This window comes from Triticum aestivum, chromosome 1D (assembly GCF_018294505.1).
Source record: "Triticum aestivum cultivar Chinese Spring chromosome 1D, IWGSC CS RefSeq v2.1, whole genome shotgun sequence".
Taxonomy (NCBI): domain Eukaryota; kingdom Viridiplantae; phylum Streptophyta; class Magnoliopsida; order Poales; family Poaceae; genus Triticum; species Triticum aestivum.
This window is the reverse complement of record NC_057796.1, coordinates 318,290,834-318,309,702: the sequence shown is the minus strand read 5'-3', so window position 1 is coordinate 318,309,702 and position 18,869 is coordinate 318,290,834. Positions and strand designations below refer to the sequence as shown.

At 44.7% G+C, this 18,869-nt stretch overlaps 1 protein-coding gene across 1 annotated transcript; it reads right to left on the bottom strand.

The window, feature by feature from the left end:
• Nucleotides 1-533: 533 nt before the first annotated feature.
• On the bottom strand, nt 534-2,207 carry LOC123169208 (glycine-rich cell wall structural protein). Its single transcript, XM_044587051.1, has 4 exons — nt 1,995-2,207; nt 1,759-1,898; nt 1,025-1,676; nt 534-893 (listed from the first exon to the last, which is right to left on the bottom strand). Exons 1-4 carry the CDS (start codon nt 2,065-2,067, stop codon nt 763-765), a joined length of 996 nt encoding a protein of 331 aa, XP_044442986.1. The 5' UTR covers nt 2,068-2,207; the 3' UTR covers nt 534-762.
• Between the last annotated feature and the right edge of the window lie 16,662 nt (nt 2,208-18,869).

The following is an 18,869-nucleotide window of genomic DNA, read 5'->3' as shown; positions in this document are numbered from 1 at the left end:
TGCTGAGCCCACTAGATTCAATATTTGATTTTTTGTCTAAAAAGACCACCTGCCAAACGTAATTGACAAAAAAGACAATCCTCGAGTCACATTGACAAAACAGATCAGCTTGGTCGTGGCGGCAGGCGCGGCAGCCAACACGTGGCGCCTGCCGCCACGCGCGGAGGCGGCAGCCCGTTGGGCTTTATTCCTATAAAGTCGAGCATATGCCTTTCGTAAAAAAAAACTATATGTTTGAACTCTGGTTGGTGCCGTTGGGCTTTATTCCTATAAAGTCGAGCATATGCCTTTCGTAAAAAAATAACTATATGTTTGATTGTGCACCTGTCAACAATATAAGGTCGCTTTGTTCAATGTCTACTTTTGTTACTGTTCGTCGATCTCTTGATTATCACTTAAAGTAGGAGGATAATGTCCTACCGATCATTTGTGAGCGTAGCACGAGCATCTTACCAGTATCATAAAGAAAATATTACGATGGAGGTGCCACCCAGTTGGACCATTCTGGACAAAACTGATCCGACTTATAGGAGTGATCAAGCACAACCAGGCCATCAACATTTTTTCTTTTTTGAACAGAAGGCCATCAACATTAGGAGGCTTAAAAACAACGCGTGGAAACACATCATTCATCAAGACGAGGGAATCACGCGTTGCGGTTACATATAAGATCATCCAGCCTCGCTCACTGACGGTGATAAAATCAACACTTTAAGTATGTCATCTGGAGAAGAAACGTGTCCGTCGCCGTTTCTGTCAAACCTAGAACAGCACCAGCCATGCGCCGGCCCAGATCACCAGCACGGAGGAGGAGCAGGCGCCCTTGAGGCCGAGAGCGGGCCCGCCCGCGCTGCTGGTCGGCTGACTTTGGTTGCTCACCGCCACGTGCGAGCCTGCAAGTGCACGTCCACGCAAAAATGTTACCACACTGAAAATTTCTTGGCATGTTGCAGTGTTCCAATGGTCTCTCGATCTCCAAGGAAATATTGAAATTTTGCTTCAGGGATTTGGTGTTACTCCTTACCTGCATTGGGTGAGACGCTTGTGATGTTGCCGCTGCCAATGGCACCGGTGGCAGCGCCGCCGTTGGTAGTGCCGTTGCCGCCTCCAGCCCCGCCGCTAGCTCCGCCGGCACCGGCGCCTCCGCCCGCGGCCCCGCCGATGATGTTAGTAGTACCACCGGCACCTCCCCCGCTGGCACCGGCCGCGCCAGCGGCACCGCCGATACTGTTAGGAATGCCACCGGGCCCGCCGATGCCGTTAGGAATGCCACCGGCAGCCCCGCCTCCAACTCCACCACTGGCACTGCCGGCACCGGCACCGCCGCCAGCGTTACCAGCCGGCCCGCCTCCCATTCCGCCGGCACCGGCACCACCGCCAGCGTTACCAGCCGGCCTGCCTCCCATTCCACCAGCAGCACCTCCGGCTCCTCCTGGGCCGTTGACGTTGCCGCAGGACATCTGGAAGACGGCCTGGACGCCCTGCATGAGGCCGGGGTTGTAGGTCACGAAGTTGCCGAAGATGGCGTTGACGCAGCTCATCATCATGGTCACGTGTCCGAAGCACGGCGGGCTGCACATGATCGCCGTCGCCGCGCCGCCCGGAGCAGGCGGCGGCATGCTCGCGCCGGTGCCGCTGGCGTTGATGCCCATCGCCTGCAGACACCCGGTGAGCACCTGCCACGCAAAGTTTGCTATTCATTAGCTGGCTGCTTATGCCACTACAAGTCTACAAGTGCAGACGAGAGATGATTATTACTGGTCTGTTGTCAAAGCAGAGAGCAGCTTGCGCCACGATCTGAACCGAGTCCTGCGTTCCTGGTACTACTGCACCGATGCCCGACCCCCCTCCGGCTCCGCCTCCTGCTCCTGCTCCGGCACCACCACCACCTCCCTGCCCTGCATTGTTGGGACGAAGCGAAAAACGGATTAGCGTGTTCCGTAATAAAAAGATTAGCAGTTTAACAAGTGATGCAAACCAGAGCTGTACTTTACCTCTGCAACAGGAGAAGACAGCAGAGAACATGACAACTATGAAGCACAGGTTCGTCAGCTTGAAGGAGGCCATGGCAACAGACAGAAGATCGTTTCAACTCTCGCAGCCTGCTGCTTCCTGTCTGTGCAGATTATGCAGTTGAGTTGAACCGGCTAGTTTAAGCTTATGATATGCAAGCTAGAGTGAGTGGCTTAAACAACTGTGGCCTGCGATGTTACTTGCTCTATTCCAGGGACACATGATCGATGCTATATATGGCCCTGTGAGCTGCGACTGCATGACCCAGTGCAATATAAAAATGATGGTCTGTGCCAGTCAGGTGCCTGTGTTTGGTATACAAGAACCAACTACTCTTCACTTGTCTCCTGGACTTTTTTGCCTGCAGACGTGTGCGTAAATCACACCTAAACTTCTCTCAAAAAATTAAAATCACACCTAAACTGGCATCGGGGTGTAGTTCCGACCTAGTTGTGTTGACTATGCTAGACCTAGTTCTGTACCTTGATGCTTCAGTTCAGGGCTTCCGATGAACGAAGGGTGATGGCATGCAAGCGTCTTCTTACCAAGGTTCACAAGTTTTCGCCGGTTCTGTTCGTGGTGTAGGTAGTGCGGATATGCGCGCACACATGGCATGTCACCTGAGGGAAGTACATTGATGTAAAAAATGGATGGGAGTAATCCCTGTGTATTGTTTTTTTTTTTCGAAACGGAGGCAAAAGATTTGCTTCATCTATTAATTTTTTTTTCCGAAAAGGGGGGAGTCCCCGGCCTCTGCATCATACGGCCAACTTTATTGAGAATCAAAAAGGTTCAACAGCGGTTTTAAAGTCGTAATGACAGTAAACAAAAAGCTCACATAGAGCCATAGCGCCACAACCGGCTGGCAAAAACAAGATAAGGAAACTAATTGCCTATGGTATACAAGAACCAACTACTCTTCACTTGTCTCCTGGACTTTGTTTAACTGTGGACGTGTGCATAAATCGCACCTAAACTTCTCTAAAAAAAATAAAATCACACCTAAACTGGCATCGGGGGTGTAGTTCCGACCTAGTTCTGTTGACTATGCCAGACCTAGTTCTGTACCTTGATGCTTCTGATGAATGAGGAATGGCAGGCGTGTTTTAGTTCTTACCAAGATTCACAGGTTTTCACCAGTTCTATTCGTGGTGTTGCCAGTGCAGATACGCACAGATGGCACCTACTCTTTCTGTCCGTAAATAAGTGTACTTCTATCTTTTGTCCTACGTCAAAGTTTTAAAACTTTGACCAACTTTATAGGAAAAAGTACTAGCATTTATGACATTAAATTAATATCACTAGATCTATTTTGAAATATACTTTCAGAACATATCAATTTGATGTCATATATGTTATTACTCTTTTGTATATAGCTGGTCAAAATCTCAAAACTTTGACTTAAGACAAAAGCTAGAAGTACACTTATTCGCGGACGGAGGGAGTATATTGACCTGAAAAATGGACGGGACGGGAGTAATCTTTATGCATTGTACATGTACGAGTCAGGTAGGCGCGGAGAATGACAATTGTCAAAATGCTTGTTGAGCCAGCTAGGCAGCAATGGCCATGGTCAGTTTTCAGATGATTATGCGGAAATCCCACTGCGCATGGAAATAATCTGAGACATTCAAGTGAACCACAAATTTTCTGAAAAAGAGGGGCGGCAGGAGCTCCACAGCATTTCATAATCCGAGAGATTCAGGCAGACCTAAAAAATAGAGCGTCTATTAATTGCACGTGCAACTGAAACTCGGTTAAATTTCGCCGGATTTGCTAAAGTTCACGGAGCCAAAATTTTGCCACCATAGTCGATTTCTTGGCCTCAAGACCTTTTGACGACGCACAACAAAAACTGATTCATCCATTCTATATTGCGCCTCAATTTAAAAGTCGGTCGCAGTCGAGTACAGCCTGCTCCTTTGCGCTTGCATTGCATGCAGAAGTCCACAAGTGGCTATGCTGCGTAGCTAGAGCGCATGTCGTTGAGCTCACTCTTGACCGGCTTGCAAACCGTGCGTGATCGAGGGAGGGGTACATGTCAAGGAGCCGACCTGCTTTAGTTTCTCGAAATTGCCTGCCTGCTTGCGTAGGACGATGAGCGCACATACCGATCACCTAACAGTTAACCATTTGCCGATCCATCACATTTTTCCTAGTATCTGAGACCTATGCATGGCTAATGAGCCCTGGGTCGTACCTTCTTCTCCGGCCGCCGGCGATCCCGAATCCAAGCCGTGCTAGCTACCGGTCCGTACGAACGGCAGCTAGTTAACCCTAACCAGTACGCTTACTAGTTGTTTTTTTCTCCTAAACACGCCAAGTTGAGCTTACCTAAACGTATGACCAAGACGATCCAGGCTAGTGTGAGAGTGTGGCACGGTCTTGTGGAACACGCATGGCATGGCACTTTTAGGTGCGAAATTGAACCTGGGGCCTTGGCTGGTTTCCCACCTACATGTTGAGCTACACCTCCACACGTGCGTACCTGTTCTGTTCGTGGAGAAAAACCTCGATCGCGAGGTACTCGGTCGGTTCCGTGTGGCGTTGTACTATGGTGTGGCGTGCGTGGCGGAGATGCTGGACGGCAGTGTGGATGACCGGGCCATGGGACCTGCATGCCTCGTGAAATGAGTTTCATGGCATCGCCTATTCGTGTCAGTGCGAGGCGCGGATTATCAATGACGTGCACTTGCGACCAAGGCATGGCATCGTCGGGGCGTCATCAAAGTGGAATTTTAGTGCCACCGTTCAAATGTACTAGCTCCTGTGGCCTGTGTGGTGCAGAGGACTCACGGAGACACTCATTACTCGAATGGTCTCTGTCGAGATGCATTCGGGCATTGGTCGATGGAGAGCTTGAGCACCTAATTGTTACAACTGACCCTAGTGCCAAGTGATTGTTCTCATTGCTTCATACGTTATCTCATGCGGCATGTTGAGTTTGTGAAGCTGGTTGTCATGTCATTTTTTTCTTCGATAAAGCCCATAAGTGTCATGTCATGGGCCACTTGGGGGCATATTTCAAAGTCCACATGCAACTGATATGTTCATCGGCCGGTTCATTGTTGAGTCGAGTCAATTGCAAAAAACACCATACTTGTGGCTAGGTTTGTAGGAAACTACCAACTCGCCGTAAAATCCGTTAACTCGTTGCAAAAAGCACTGATCAGCCGTTTAGCCTCGTTTGATCTCTTTTCTGACAGGTGGGCCCAGAAAACACCGACGTGGCATAACGGCTGGGCAGACGACGCCGTTTGGACAAACATGGTCGAGACCCCGCGCCGGTCGGTCCTGGTTAGACAGCCCCCCCCGGCGCGCCCCTCTCCTTTCTCTCGCCCCTGCTCGCCGCCGGTGATGGCCACCTCGCGTGGCGGTGACGATGGCGGCGGAGGTGGTGCTGGCAATCCATGTGGTGGCAGTGGTGCTCCTGCAGATCCAGCAGAGGTTTGCGACAGTTCAAACCCATCTCAGGCTCCGCCTCCGCAGCCGCCGTCGCCGGCTTACTGTGTTGAATACGCGGCGTCGAGGGCGTTCGCCAAGGCCGTGAAGGAAGATCCAGAGGGGAGCCATCACTACGCATCCTCCTTCGGCAGTGCCTCAGTAAGTTTTCTCTTTCCCTACCCCGATTTGGCTTCTAGGGTTCTAAGTGTATGTAGTTCTAGGGTTATAGGATTATTGTTCTAGGTTGTTTATGTGGTTAGACATGTAAGTGAAGTGTGAGTAGGCGCCTAAACTTTAACTGGAATTAAACTCAATTTTAACATAACAAAACTTTGTACTGAAATTTAACAAGTGAATTTGGACTGAACACAATATGCTTACAATGTGTTAACTAAATCTGTTACTAAAACTTTAACTCAATTTCAACTCACTCAATGTTAACTGAATGTTTTATTGAATTTATAACTGAATTTTTAAATGAAACTATTATCGAATTTATAACTGAATCTTTAACTAAAACTTTAACTGAATCTTTAAGTGAAACTTTAGCTGAATTGTTTACTTTAACTGAATCTTTTACTGAATTTTTAACTAAATAGTTTACTCTAACTGTATTTTTAACCGAATCTATAACTGAATTTTTAACTAAAAATTTAACTGAATCTTTAAGTGAAACTTTAACTGAATCTTTAAGTGAAACTTTAACTGAATTGTTTACTTTAACTGAATCTTTTACTCAATTTTTAACTGAACTGTTTACTTTAACTGTATTTTTAATTGAATTGTTAACTGAAACTTTTACTGATTGTTTACTTTAACTGAATCGTTAACTCAATGTTAAGTTTTATTTTATTTGTAGATTGAATGATGAAGTGTGGGAAGTCAGATTCCATTTCCATGACAGAGATAATATTGAAAGAAGCCTAAATGTGGATGATATAACATTTTACAATCTGATTGCACTAATAGAGCTTGAAGGATATGGATGACAGACTTTATGTACTCCAGAATGTAAGGTGCATTTCTTGTAATTCCTCATAATTCCTTTGTTAGCCCTCCAGAAAAAGGGAAAGTATGTCTCTTCTGATTGTCTGTATCTCTCCTTGTAGTAAAAGAAGGAAAGTATCCCTCTGTCGATTGCATGTATCTCATACTTTCCTAGACTAATGATTTACTTGCCACTAACCAATAAATTTGACAAGGGTAATTTTGTCCTAACATGTTTATAATTCTGTGCCTTGGTCACCGTGCCAAAAATAATACACCTTACATAAAGGAACGGAGGGAGTATTATGTTAGAGATCCAGGTGTTGGGGTTTCAGGAATGGAAGAACTGATAGGTGATGATAAGGTGGAGGAAATGTTGGATGACCTAGTTATCAAAGGTCAGAAGGCGGTGAACATAACAGTCATAAGAAGTGATGCTCTAAGACCTAGTGATTTGAACATTGAATGTTTGTGAAGAGCAGGTTCCATTGTCTAAAATTGGTGTGTGAGTGGTGTATGAGATAGATACAACGTGAGTATTGTTTCCTAGCCCAACAAAGCCACAACCAGTGCCAGTGCAGGTCATTAATACACAGGAGAGTTCATTTTTGAAGCAGAAGTGTCCACCAATACCATAATTTGCAATGAAGATTGGTGAAGAGAGGCATGAGTATTTCATGGAGCAAGACCAAGATCAAGAGCAAATTGAGCAACTGATGGAGCAGAAGAGGAATGAAGAGATTGAGAAGTTCAAGAAAAGGGGGAAAGAAAAAGAGAAATACAAGACAGCTAAAAGAAAACTTTGAGAGCTAATGGCTCAAGATTTCACTAATAGTGATAGTGACACAGATTTACTAGCAGATGAGGATATAATTGCTAGGCTTGAGGCGATGAAGAAGCATAGAGATGATTCACTTCATCATATTGAAGGGGACATTGATGTGGATGAGCCATATGAAGCAGATGAGGAGGAGGAGGAGGAGGAGGGGGAGGAGGAGGAGGAGGAGAAGGCACCAGAGGAGGAGGAGGAAGGGAGCAACATAGGAGGAAGTAGCAGATGAAGTAAAAGAAAGGGGCCAACCACAAGATCTCATGCTAGTTTGGATGAGATTATTGAGGAAGATTGGTTGCCTTCATCTGATGAGGAGAGCAACCCTGGTGACCTAAGTCAGGACGACAATGATGGGGCTCAAAAAACATGTGTTAAGCTTCCAGATGATAGGAAGAGCAGGGCTAAAAAGAAGAAGCCCAGAGTTTGGTACGATGAGCAAAGGGAGAACCCAGAAGAGCAATTTATGAAGAAACTTTGTTTCCTAGATGTGACCCAGTTCAAGAGGGCACTTCTTACTTTTCACATCTCACAGAATAGGAATCATGCCTTCCACGGGAACTGTCAAGACAGGTGAAGGAAATATGCCATAGAGGCAATAACAAAGTTGTTATTTTATATTTCCTTATTTCATGATAAGTGTTTATTATTCATGCTAAAATTGTATTAACCGGAAACTTGATACATGTGTGGATACATAGACAAAACACCGTGTCCCTAGTAAGCCTCTACTAGACTAACTCGTTAATGAAAGATGGTTAAGTTTCCTAACCATAGACATGTGTTGTCATTTGATGAACGGGGTCACATCATTAGGAGAATGATGTGATGGATAAGACCCATTCGTTAGCTTAGCATTATGATCGTTCAGTTTTGTTGCTATTGCTTTCTTCATGTCAAATACATATTCCTTCGACTATGAGATTATGCAACTCCCGGATACCGGAGGAATACCTTGTGTACTATCTGTTGGGGAACGTAGCATGCAATTTCAAAAAAAATCCTACGATCACGCAAGATCTATCTAGGAGATGCATAGCAACGAGAAGGGGAGAGTGTGTCCACATACCCTCGTAGACCGAAAGCGGAAGCGTTAGGTTAACGCGGTTGATGTAGTCGAACGTCTTCACGATCCAACCGATCTAAGTACTGAACGTACGGCACCTCCGTGTTCAGCACACGTTCAGCTCAATGACGTCCCTCGAACTCTTGGTCCAGTAGAGGGTCGAGGGAGAGTTCCGTCAGCACGACGGCATGGCGACGGTGTTGGTGATGTGATCCGCGCAGGGCTTCGCCTAAGCACTATGACGCTATGACCGGAGGAGTAAACTGTGGAGGGGGCCACCGCACACGGCTAAGAGAACAATTGATGTGCCTTTGGGGTGCCCCTGCCCACGTATATAAAGGAGCGGGGAGAGAGGCCGGTGGCCAGGAGGGGCGCGCCATGGGGGGAGTCCTACTTGGACTCCTAGTCCAAGTAGGATCCCCCCCTTTCCTTTCTTCCACCAGAGGGAAAAGGAAGGAGAGGGAGAGGGAAAGGGAAGGGGGCCACGCCCCCTCCTCCTTGTCCTATTCGGACTCCCTAGGAGGGGGACGCGCGCCACCCCCACCCCGCGGGCTTCCTTCTCTCTCCCTTAGGCCCATTTTGGCCCAACACTTCCCTAGGGGGTTCCGGTAACCCCTCGGTACTCCGAAAAAATACCCGAATCACTCGGAACCATTTCGATGTCCGAATATAACCTTCCAATATATGAATATTTACCTCTCCTCCATTTTGAGACTCATCGTCATGTCCGTGATCTCATCCGGGACTCCGAACAAACTTCGGTCACTAAAACACATAACTCATAATACAAATCGTCATCGAACGTTAAGCGTGCGGACCCTACGGGTTCGAGAACTATGTAGACATGACCAAGACACATCTCTGGTCAATAACCAATAGCGGAACCTGGATGCTCATATTGGCTCCTACATATTCTACGAAGATCTTTATCGGTCAAACCGCACAACAGCATACGTTATTCCCTTTGTCATCGGTATGTTACTTGCCCGAGATTCGATCGTCGGTATCATCATAGCTAGTTCAATCTCGTTACCGGCAAGTCTCTTTACTCGTTCCGTAATTCATCATCCCGCAACTAAATCATTAGTCATATTGGTTGCAAGGCTTATAGTGATGTGCATCACCGAGAGGGCCCAGAGATTCCTCTCTGATACACGGAGTGACAAATCCTAATCTTGATCTATGCCAACCCAACAAACACCTTCGGAGACACATGTAGAGCATCTTTATAATAACCCAGTTACGTTGTGACGTTTGATAGCACACAAGGTGTTCCTCCGGTATTCGGGAGTTGCATAATCTCATAGTCAGAGGAACATGTATAAGTCATGAAGAAAGCAATAGCAATAAAACTAAACGATCATTATGCTAAGCTAACGGATGGGTCTTGTCCATCACATCATTCTCTAATGATGTGATCCCGTTCATCAAATGAAAACACATGTCTATGGTCGGGAAACATAACCATCTTTGATCAACGAGCTAGTCAAGTAGAGGCATACTAGGGACACCCTGTTTTGTCTATGTATTCACACATGTACTAAGTTTCTGGTTAATACAATTCTAGCATGAATAATAAACATCTATCATGATATAAGGAAATATAAATAACAACTTTATTATTGCCTGTGGTTAGAATCATTACTATGTAATCTAGATTATTGACTCTGGTGCAAGTGGGAGACTGAAGGAAATATGCCCTAGAGGCAATAATAAAGTTGTTATTTATATTTCCTTATATCATGATAGATGTTTATTATTCATGCTAGAATTGTATTAACCAGAAACTTAGTACATGTGTGAATACATAGACAAAACAGGGTGTCCCTAGTATGCCTCTACTTGACTAGCTCGTTGATCAAAGATGGTTATGTTTCCCGACCATAGACATGTGTTTTCATTTGATGAACGGGATCACATCATTAGAGAATGATGTGATGGACAAGACCCATCCGTTAGCTTAGCATAATGATCGTTTAGTTTTATTGCTATTGCTTTCTTCATGACTTATACATGTTCCTCTGACTATGAGATTATGCAACTCCCGAATACCGGAGGAACACCTTGTGTGCTATCAAACGTCACAACGTAACTGGGTTATTATAAAGATGCTCTACAGGTGTCTCCGAAGGTGTTTGTTGGGTTGGCATAGATCAAGATTAGGATTTGTCACTCCGTGTATCAGAGAGGAATCTCTGGGCCCTCTCGGTGATGCACATCACTATAAGCCTTGCAACCAATATGACTAATGAGTTAGTTGCGGGATGATGAATTACGGAACGAGTAAAGAGACTTGCCGGTAACGAGATTGAACTAGCTATGATGATACCGACGATCGAATCTCGGGCAAGTAACATACCGATGACAAAGGGAATAACGTATGCTGTTGTGCGGTTTGACCGATAAAGATCTTCGTAGAATATGTAGGAGCCAATATGAGCATCCAGGTTCCGCTATTGGTTATTGACTAGAGATGTGTCTCGGTCATGTCTACATAGTTCTCGAACCCGTAGGGTCCGCACGCTTAACGTTCGATGACGATAAGTATTATGAGTTTTGTGATTTGATGTACCGAAGGTTGTTCGGAGTCCCGGATGTGATCACGGACATGACGAGGAGTCTCGAAATGGTCGAGACATGAAGATTGATATATTGGAAGGTTATGTTTGGACACCGGAATGGTTTCAAATGAGTTTGGGCATTTTTCGGAGTACCGGGGGTTACCGGAACCCCCCGGGGAGTTAATGGGCCTTAATGGGCCATAGTGGAAGAGAGGAGGAGTCGGCCAAGTGGTGGGGCGTGCCCCGCCCCCAAGCACAATCCGAATTGGGGAGGGGGGCCGGCCCCCCTTTCCTTCTCTCCCTCTTCCCTTCCTTCCCCTCCTAGTTGGACTAGGAAAGTGGGGAAACCTACTCCTAGTAGAAGTAGGAATCCCCCCTTGGGGCGCACCATAGGAGGCCGGCCCTTCCCCTCCTCCACTCCTTTATATACGGGGGAGGGGGGCACCCCATAGAGACACAAGTTGATTTTGGCCGTGTGCGGTGCCCCCCTTCCACAGATTTCCACCTCGGTCATATTGTCGTGGTGCTTAGGCGAAGCCCTGCGTCGGTAACTTCATCATCACCGTCACCACGCCGTCGTGCTGACGAATCTCTTCCTCGGCCTCAGCTGGATCTAGAGTTCGTGGGATGTCACCGAGTTGAACGTGTGCAGATCGCGGAGGTGCCGTGCGTTCGGTACTTGATCGGTTGGATCGCGAAGACGTTCGAATACATCAACCGCGTTACTTAATGCTTCTGCTTCGGTCTATGAGGGTACGTGTACACACTCTCCCCGCTCATTGCTATGCATCTCCTAGATAGATCTTGCGTGATCGTAGGAAAAAATTTCAAATACTGCATTCCCCAACAGTGGCATCCGAGCCAGGTCTATGCGTAGATGTTATATGCACGAGTAGAACACAAAGAGTTGTGGGCGATAATAGTCATACTGCTTACCAGCATGTCATACTTTGATTCGGCGGTATTGTTGGATGAAGCAGCCCAGACCGACATTACATGACCGCGTTCATGAGACTGGTTCTACCACCGTGCTTCGCACACAGGTGGCTAGTGGGTGTCCGTTTCTCCAACTTTAGTTGAATCGAGTGTGACTATGCCCGCTCCTTGTTGAAGGTTAAAACAGCACACTTGACGAAAAATCGTTGTGGTTTTGATGCGTAGGTAAGAACGGTTCTTGCTAAGCCTGTAGCAGCCACGTAAAACTTGCAACAACAAAGTAGAGGACGTCTAATTTGTTTTTGCAGGGCTTGCTATGATGTGATATGGTCAAGACATGATGATATATGATTTTTTTATGAGATGATCATGTTTTGTAACAGTTATCGGCAACTAGCAGGAGCCATATGGTTGTCGCTTTATTGTATGAAATGCAATCGCCATGTAATTGCTTTACTTTATCACTAAGCGGTAGCGATAGTCGTAGAAACAATAGTTGGCGAGACGACAATGATGCTTCGATGGAGATCAAGGTGTCAAGCCGGTGACGATGGTGATCATGATGGTGCTTTGGAGATGGAGATCAAAGGCACAAAATGATGATGGCCATATCATATCACTTATATTGATTGCATGTGAGGTTTATCCTTTATGCATCTTATTTTTCTTAGTTTGGCGGTAGCATTATAAGATGATCTCTCACTAAATTTCAAGGTATAAGTGTTCTCCCTGAGTATGCACCGTTGCGACAGTTCGTTGTGCCGAGGCACCACGTGATGATCGGGTGTGATAAGCTCTACGTTCACATACAACGGGTGCATGCCAGTTTTGCACACGCAGAATACTCGGGTTAAACTTGACGAGCCTAGCATATGCAGATATGGCCTCGGAAAACTGAGACCGAAAGGTCGAGCGTGAATCATATAGTAGATATGATCAACATAGTGATGTTCACCATTGAAAACTACTCCATCTCACGTGATGATCGGACATGGTTTAGTTGATTTGGATCACATGATCACTTAGATGATAAGAGGGATGTCTATCTAAGTGGGAGTTCTTAAGTAATATGATTAATTGAACTTTAATTTATCATGAACTTAGTACTTGATAGTATTTTGCATGTCTATGTTGTTGTAGATCAATGGCCCATGCTACTGTTCCTTTCAATTTTAATGCGTTCCTAGAGAAAGCTAAGTTGAAAGATTATGGTAGCAACTACATGGACTGGGTCCGTAACTTGAGGATTATCCTCATTGCTGCACAGAAGAATTACGTCCTGGAAGCACCACTAGGTGCCAGGCCTGCTGCAGATGCTGCTGATGACGTTAAGAACGTATGGCAGAGTAAAGCTGATGACTACTCGATAGTTCAGTGTGCCATGCTTTACGACTTAGAACCGGGACTTCAACGACGTATTGAACATCATGGAGCATATGAGATGTTCCAGGAGTTGAAGTTAATATTTCAAGCAAATGCCCGGATTAAGAGATATGAAGTCTCCAATAAGTTCTACTGCTGCAAAATGGAGGAGAATAGTTATGTCAGTGAACATATACTCAGAATGTCTGGGTACCACAACCACTTGACTCAACTGGGAGTTAATCTTCCTGATGATAGTGTCATTGACAGAGTTCTTCAATCACTGCCACCAAGCTACAAAAGCTTCATGATGAACTATAATATGCAAGGGATGGATAAGACAATTCCCGAGCTCTTCGCGATGCTAAAGGCTACGGAGGTAGAAATCAAGAAGGAGCATCAAGTGTTGATGGTCAACAAGACCACCAGTTTCAAGAAGAAGGGCAAAGGGAAGAAGGGGAACTTCAAGAAGAACGGCAAGCAAGTTGCCGCTCAAGTGAAGAAGCCCAAGTCTGGACCTAAGCGTGAGACTGAGTGCTTCTACTGCAAAGGGACTGGTCACTGGAAGCGGAACTGCCCCAAGTATTTGGCGGATAAGAAGGATGGCAAAGTGAAAGGTATATTTGATATACATGTTATTGATGTGTACTTAACTAATGCTCGCAGTAGCACCTGGGTATTTGATATTGGTTCTGTTGCTCATATTTGCAACTCGAAACAGGGGCTACGGATTAAGCGAAGATTGGCTAAGGACGAGGTGACGATGCACGTGGGAAATGGTTCCAAAGTCGATGTGATCGTCGTCGGCACGCTACCTCTACATCTACCTTCGGGATTAGTTTTAAACCTGAATAATTGTTATTTGGTGCCAGCGTTAAGCATGAACATTATATCTGGATCTTGTTTGATGCAAGACAGTTATTCATTTAAATCAGAGAATATTGGTTGTTCTATTTATATGAGTAATATCATTTATGGTCATGCACCCTTGATGAGTGATCTATTTTTACTAAACATCGATAGTAGTGATACACATATTCATAGTATTGAAGCCAAAAGATATAAGTTTAATAAGGATAGTGCAACTTATTTGTGGCATTGCCGTTTAGGTCATATTGGTGTAAAGCGCATGAAGAAACTCCATGCTGATGGGCTTTTGGAATCACTTGATGCTTGCGAACCATGCCTCATGGGCAAGATGACTAAGACTCCGTTCTCCGGAACAATGGAGCGAGCAACAAACTTGTTGGAAATAATACATACTGATGTATGCGGTCCAATGAGTGTTGATGCTCGCGGCGGGTATCGTTATTTTCTGACCTTCACAGATGATTTGAGCAGATATGGGTATATTTACTTGATGAAACATAAGTCTGAAACATTTGAAAAGTTCAAAGAATTTCAGAGTGAAGTGGAAAATCATCGTAACAAGAAAATAAAATTTCTACGATCTGATCGTGGAGGAGAATATTTGAGTTACGAGTTTGGTCTTCATTTGAAACAATGCGGAATAGTTTCGCAACTCACGCCACCCGGAACACCACAGCGTAATGGTGTGTTCGAACATCGTAATCGTACTTTATTAGATATGGTGCGATCTATGATGTCTCTTTCTGATTTACCGCTATCGTTTTGGGGTTATGCTTTAGAGACGGCTGCATTCACGTTAAATAGGGCACCATCTAAATCCGTTGAGACGACGCCATATGAACTGTGGTTTGGCAAGAAACCCAAGTTGTCATTTCTTAAAGTTTGGGGCTGAGATGCTTATGTGAAAAAGCTTCAACCTGATAAGCTCGAACCCAGATTGGAGAAATGTGTCTTCATAGGATACCCAAAGGAAACTGTTGGGTACACCTTCTATCACAGATCCGACGGCAAAATATTTGTTGCAAAGAATAGATCCTTTCTAGAGAAGGAGTTTCTCTCGAAAGAAGTGAGTGGGAGGAAAGTAGAACTTGATGAGATAATTGTACCTTCTCCCGAATTGGAAAGTAGTACATCACAGAAGTCAGCTCTAGTGATTCCTACACCAATTAGTGAGGAAGCTAATGATGTTTATCATGAAACTTCTGATCAAGTTACTACCGAACCTCGTAGGTCAACAGAGTAAGATCCGCACCAGAGTGGTACGGTAATCCTGTTCTGGAGGTCATGTTACTTGACCATGACGAGCGTACGAACTATGAGGAAGCGATGATGAGCCCAGATTCTGCGAAATGGCTTGAGGCCATGAAATCTGAGATGGGGTCCATGTATGAGAACAAAGTGTGGACTTTGGTTGACTTGCCTGATGATCGGCAATCCATAGAGAATAAATGGATCTTCAAGAAGAAGACTGATGCTGATGGTAATGTTACTATCTACAAAGCTCGACTTGTGCGAAAGGTTTTCGACAAGTTCAAGGAGTTGACTACGATGAGACCTTCTCACCCGTAGCGATGCTTAAGTCCGTACGAATCATGTTAGCAATTGCTGCATTTTATGATTTTGAAATTTGGCAAATGGATGTCAAAACTGCATTCCTGAATGGATTTCTAGAAGAAGAGTTGTATATGATGCAACCCCAAGGTTTTGTCGATCCAAAGGATGCTAACAAAGTGTGCAAGCTCCAGCAATCCATTTATGGACTGGTGCAAGCATCTCAGAGTTGGAATAAACGTTTTGATAGTGTGATCAAAGCATATGGTTTTATACAAACTTTTGGAGAAGCCTGTATTTACAAGAAAGTGAGTGGGATCCCCTTACTTGACTAGCCCGTTAATCAAAGATTGTTAAGTTTCCTAGCCATAGACATGAGTTGTCATTTGATGAACGGGATCACATCATTAGAGAATGATGTGATTGACAAGACCCATCCGTTAGCTTAGCACTATGATCGTTTAGTTTGTTGCAATTGCTTTCTTGATGACTTATACATGTTCCTATGACTATGAGATTATGCAACTCCCGAATACCAGAGGAACACTTAGTGTGCTATCAAATGTCACAACGTAAATGGGTGATTATAACGATGCTCTACAGGTGTCTCCAATGGTGTTTGTTGAGTTGGCATAGATCGAGATTAGGATTTGTCACTCCGATTGTCGGAGAGGTATCTCTGGGCCCTCTCGGTAATGCACATCACTATAAGACTTGCAAGCAATGTAACTAATGAGTTAGTTGCGGGATGATGCACTACGGGATGAGTAAAGAGACTTGCCGGTAATGAGATTGAACTAGGTATGATGATACCGACGATCGAATCTCGGGCAAGTAACATAGCGATGACAAAGGGAACAACGTATGTTGTTGTGCGGTTTGACCGGTAAAGATCTTCGTAGAATATGTAGGAACCAATATGAGCATCCAGGTTTCGCTATTGGTTATTGACCGGAGATGAGTCTCGGTCATGTCTACATAGTTCTCGAACCCGTAGGCTCCGCACGCTTAACATTTGATGACGATATGTATTATGAGTTTTGTGATTTGATGTACCGAAGGTTGTTCGGAGTCCCGGATGTGATCACGGACATGACGAGGAGTCTCGAAATGGTCGAGACATGAAGATTGATATATTGGAAGGTTATGTTTGGACACCGGAATGGTTTCGGATGAGTTTGGGCATTTTCCGGAGTACCGGGGGTTACCGGAACCCCCCGGGGAGTTAATGGGCCTTAATGGGCCATGATACGTCTCCAACGTATCTATAATTTTTGATTGCTCCATGCTATATTATCTACTGTTTTGGACATTATTGGGCTTTATTATTCACTTTTATATTATTTTTTGGACTAACCTATTAACCGGAGGCCCAGCCCAGAAGTGCTGTTTTTGCCTATTTCAGAGTTTCGCAGAAAAGGAATATCAGACGGAGCCAAAAACCTAATTCCACCGCCACAACCTTCTGTACCCACGAGATCCCATCTTGGGGCCTGTTCCGGAGCTCCGCCGGAAGGGGCATCGATCACGGAGGGCTTCTACATCATCACCATAGCCCCTTCGATGAAGTGTGAGTAGTTTACTTCAGACCTTCGGGTCCATAGTTAGTAGCTAGATGGCTTCTTCTCTCTTTTTGGATATCAATACAATGTTCTCCCCCTCTCTCATGGAGATCTATTCGATGTAATCTTCTTTTGCGGTGTGTTTGTTGAAACCGATGAATTGTGGGTTTATGATCAAGTTTATCTATGAACAATATTTGAATCTTCTCTGAATTCTTTTATGTATGATTGGTTATCTTTGCAAGTCTCTTCGAATTATCAGTTTGTTTTGGCCTACTAGATTGATCTTTCTTGCAATGGGATAAGTGCTTAGCTTTGGGTTCAATCTTGCGGTGTCCTTTCCCAGTGACAGTCGGGGCAGCAAGGCACGTATTGTATTGTTGCCATCGAGGATAACAAGATGTTTTTTTATCATATTGCAGGAATTTATCCCTCTACATCATGTCATCTTGCTTAAGGCGTTACTCTGTTTTCATGAACATAATACTCTAGATGCATGGTGGATAGCGGTCGATGAGTGGAGTAATAGTAGTAGATGCAGGCAGGAGTCGGTCTACTTGTCTCGGACGTGATGCCTATATACATGATCATACCTAGATATTCTCATAACTGTGCTCAATTCTGTCAATTGCTCAACAGTAATTTGTTCACCCACCGTAGAATACTTATGCTCTCGAGAGAAGCCACTAGTGAAACCTATGGCCCCAGGTCTATCTTCATCATATTAATCCTCCAACACTTAGTTATTTCCTTTGCTTTTTACTTTGCTTTTATTTTACTTTGCATCTTTATCACAAAAATACCAAAAATATTATCCTATCATATCTATCAGATCTCACTCTCGTAAGTGATCGTGAAGGGATTGACAACCCCTTCTCGCGTTGGTTGCGAGGATTTATTTGTTTTGTGTAGGTGCGAGGGACTCGCGAGTAGCCTCCTACTGGATTGATACCTTGGTTCTCAAAAACTGAGGGAAATACTTACGCTACTTTGCTGCATCACCCTTTCCTCTTCAAGGGAAAACCAACGCAGTGCTCAAGAGGTAGCAAGAAGGATTTCTGGCGCCGTTGCTGGGGAGGTCTACGCAAAATTCAACATACCAAGTACCCATCACAAACCCTTATCTCCCGCATTACATTATTTGCCATTTGCCTCTCGTTTTCCTCTCCCCCACTTCACCTTTGCCGTTTTATTCGCCCTCTCTTTTCTATTTGCCTCTTTTTCGCTTGCTTGTCATTATGGCTAGTCCTCTATCTTCTCCATTGTCTCCCGAGAATGAAGTTCTAAATTTTAAACAAAGGGAGGGAGAAAATCTAAAAGACGCTTGGTATAGAATTTGCAATGCTCAAAATAGATCTGCCAGGAAGCAATCTACTTCCGTTCTTCTCCGCAACTTTTATGTAGGTGCTAATCCTTGGTATAGATATATTCTTGATACCATTACCGGAGGGAATTTCTTGGGTAGCCATACTTTTGACTCTTATAATGCTATGATAGATTTATTTGGGTCACCACCTCTTTTGGTTAATGGAACTATGTTAAATTTGGAGCATGTAATGCAAAGACTTGAAATTATTGAAAATAAAGTTGCTACAGTAGAGTTAATTGAAAATCTGGATAAAAAGATCCACAACCAAATTACCCAATATGGATCTAAGGTAGGAGTCACTTTGAAAAATATTAAGGAG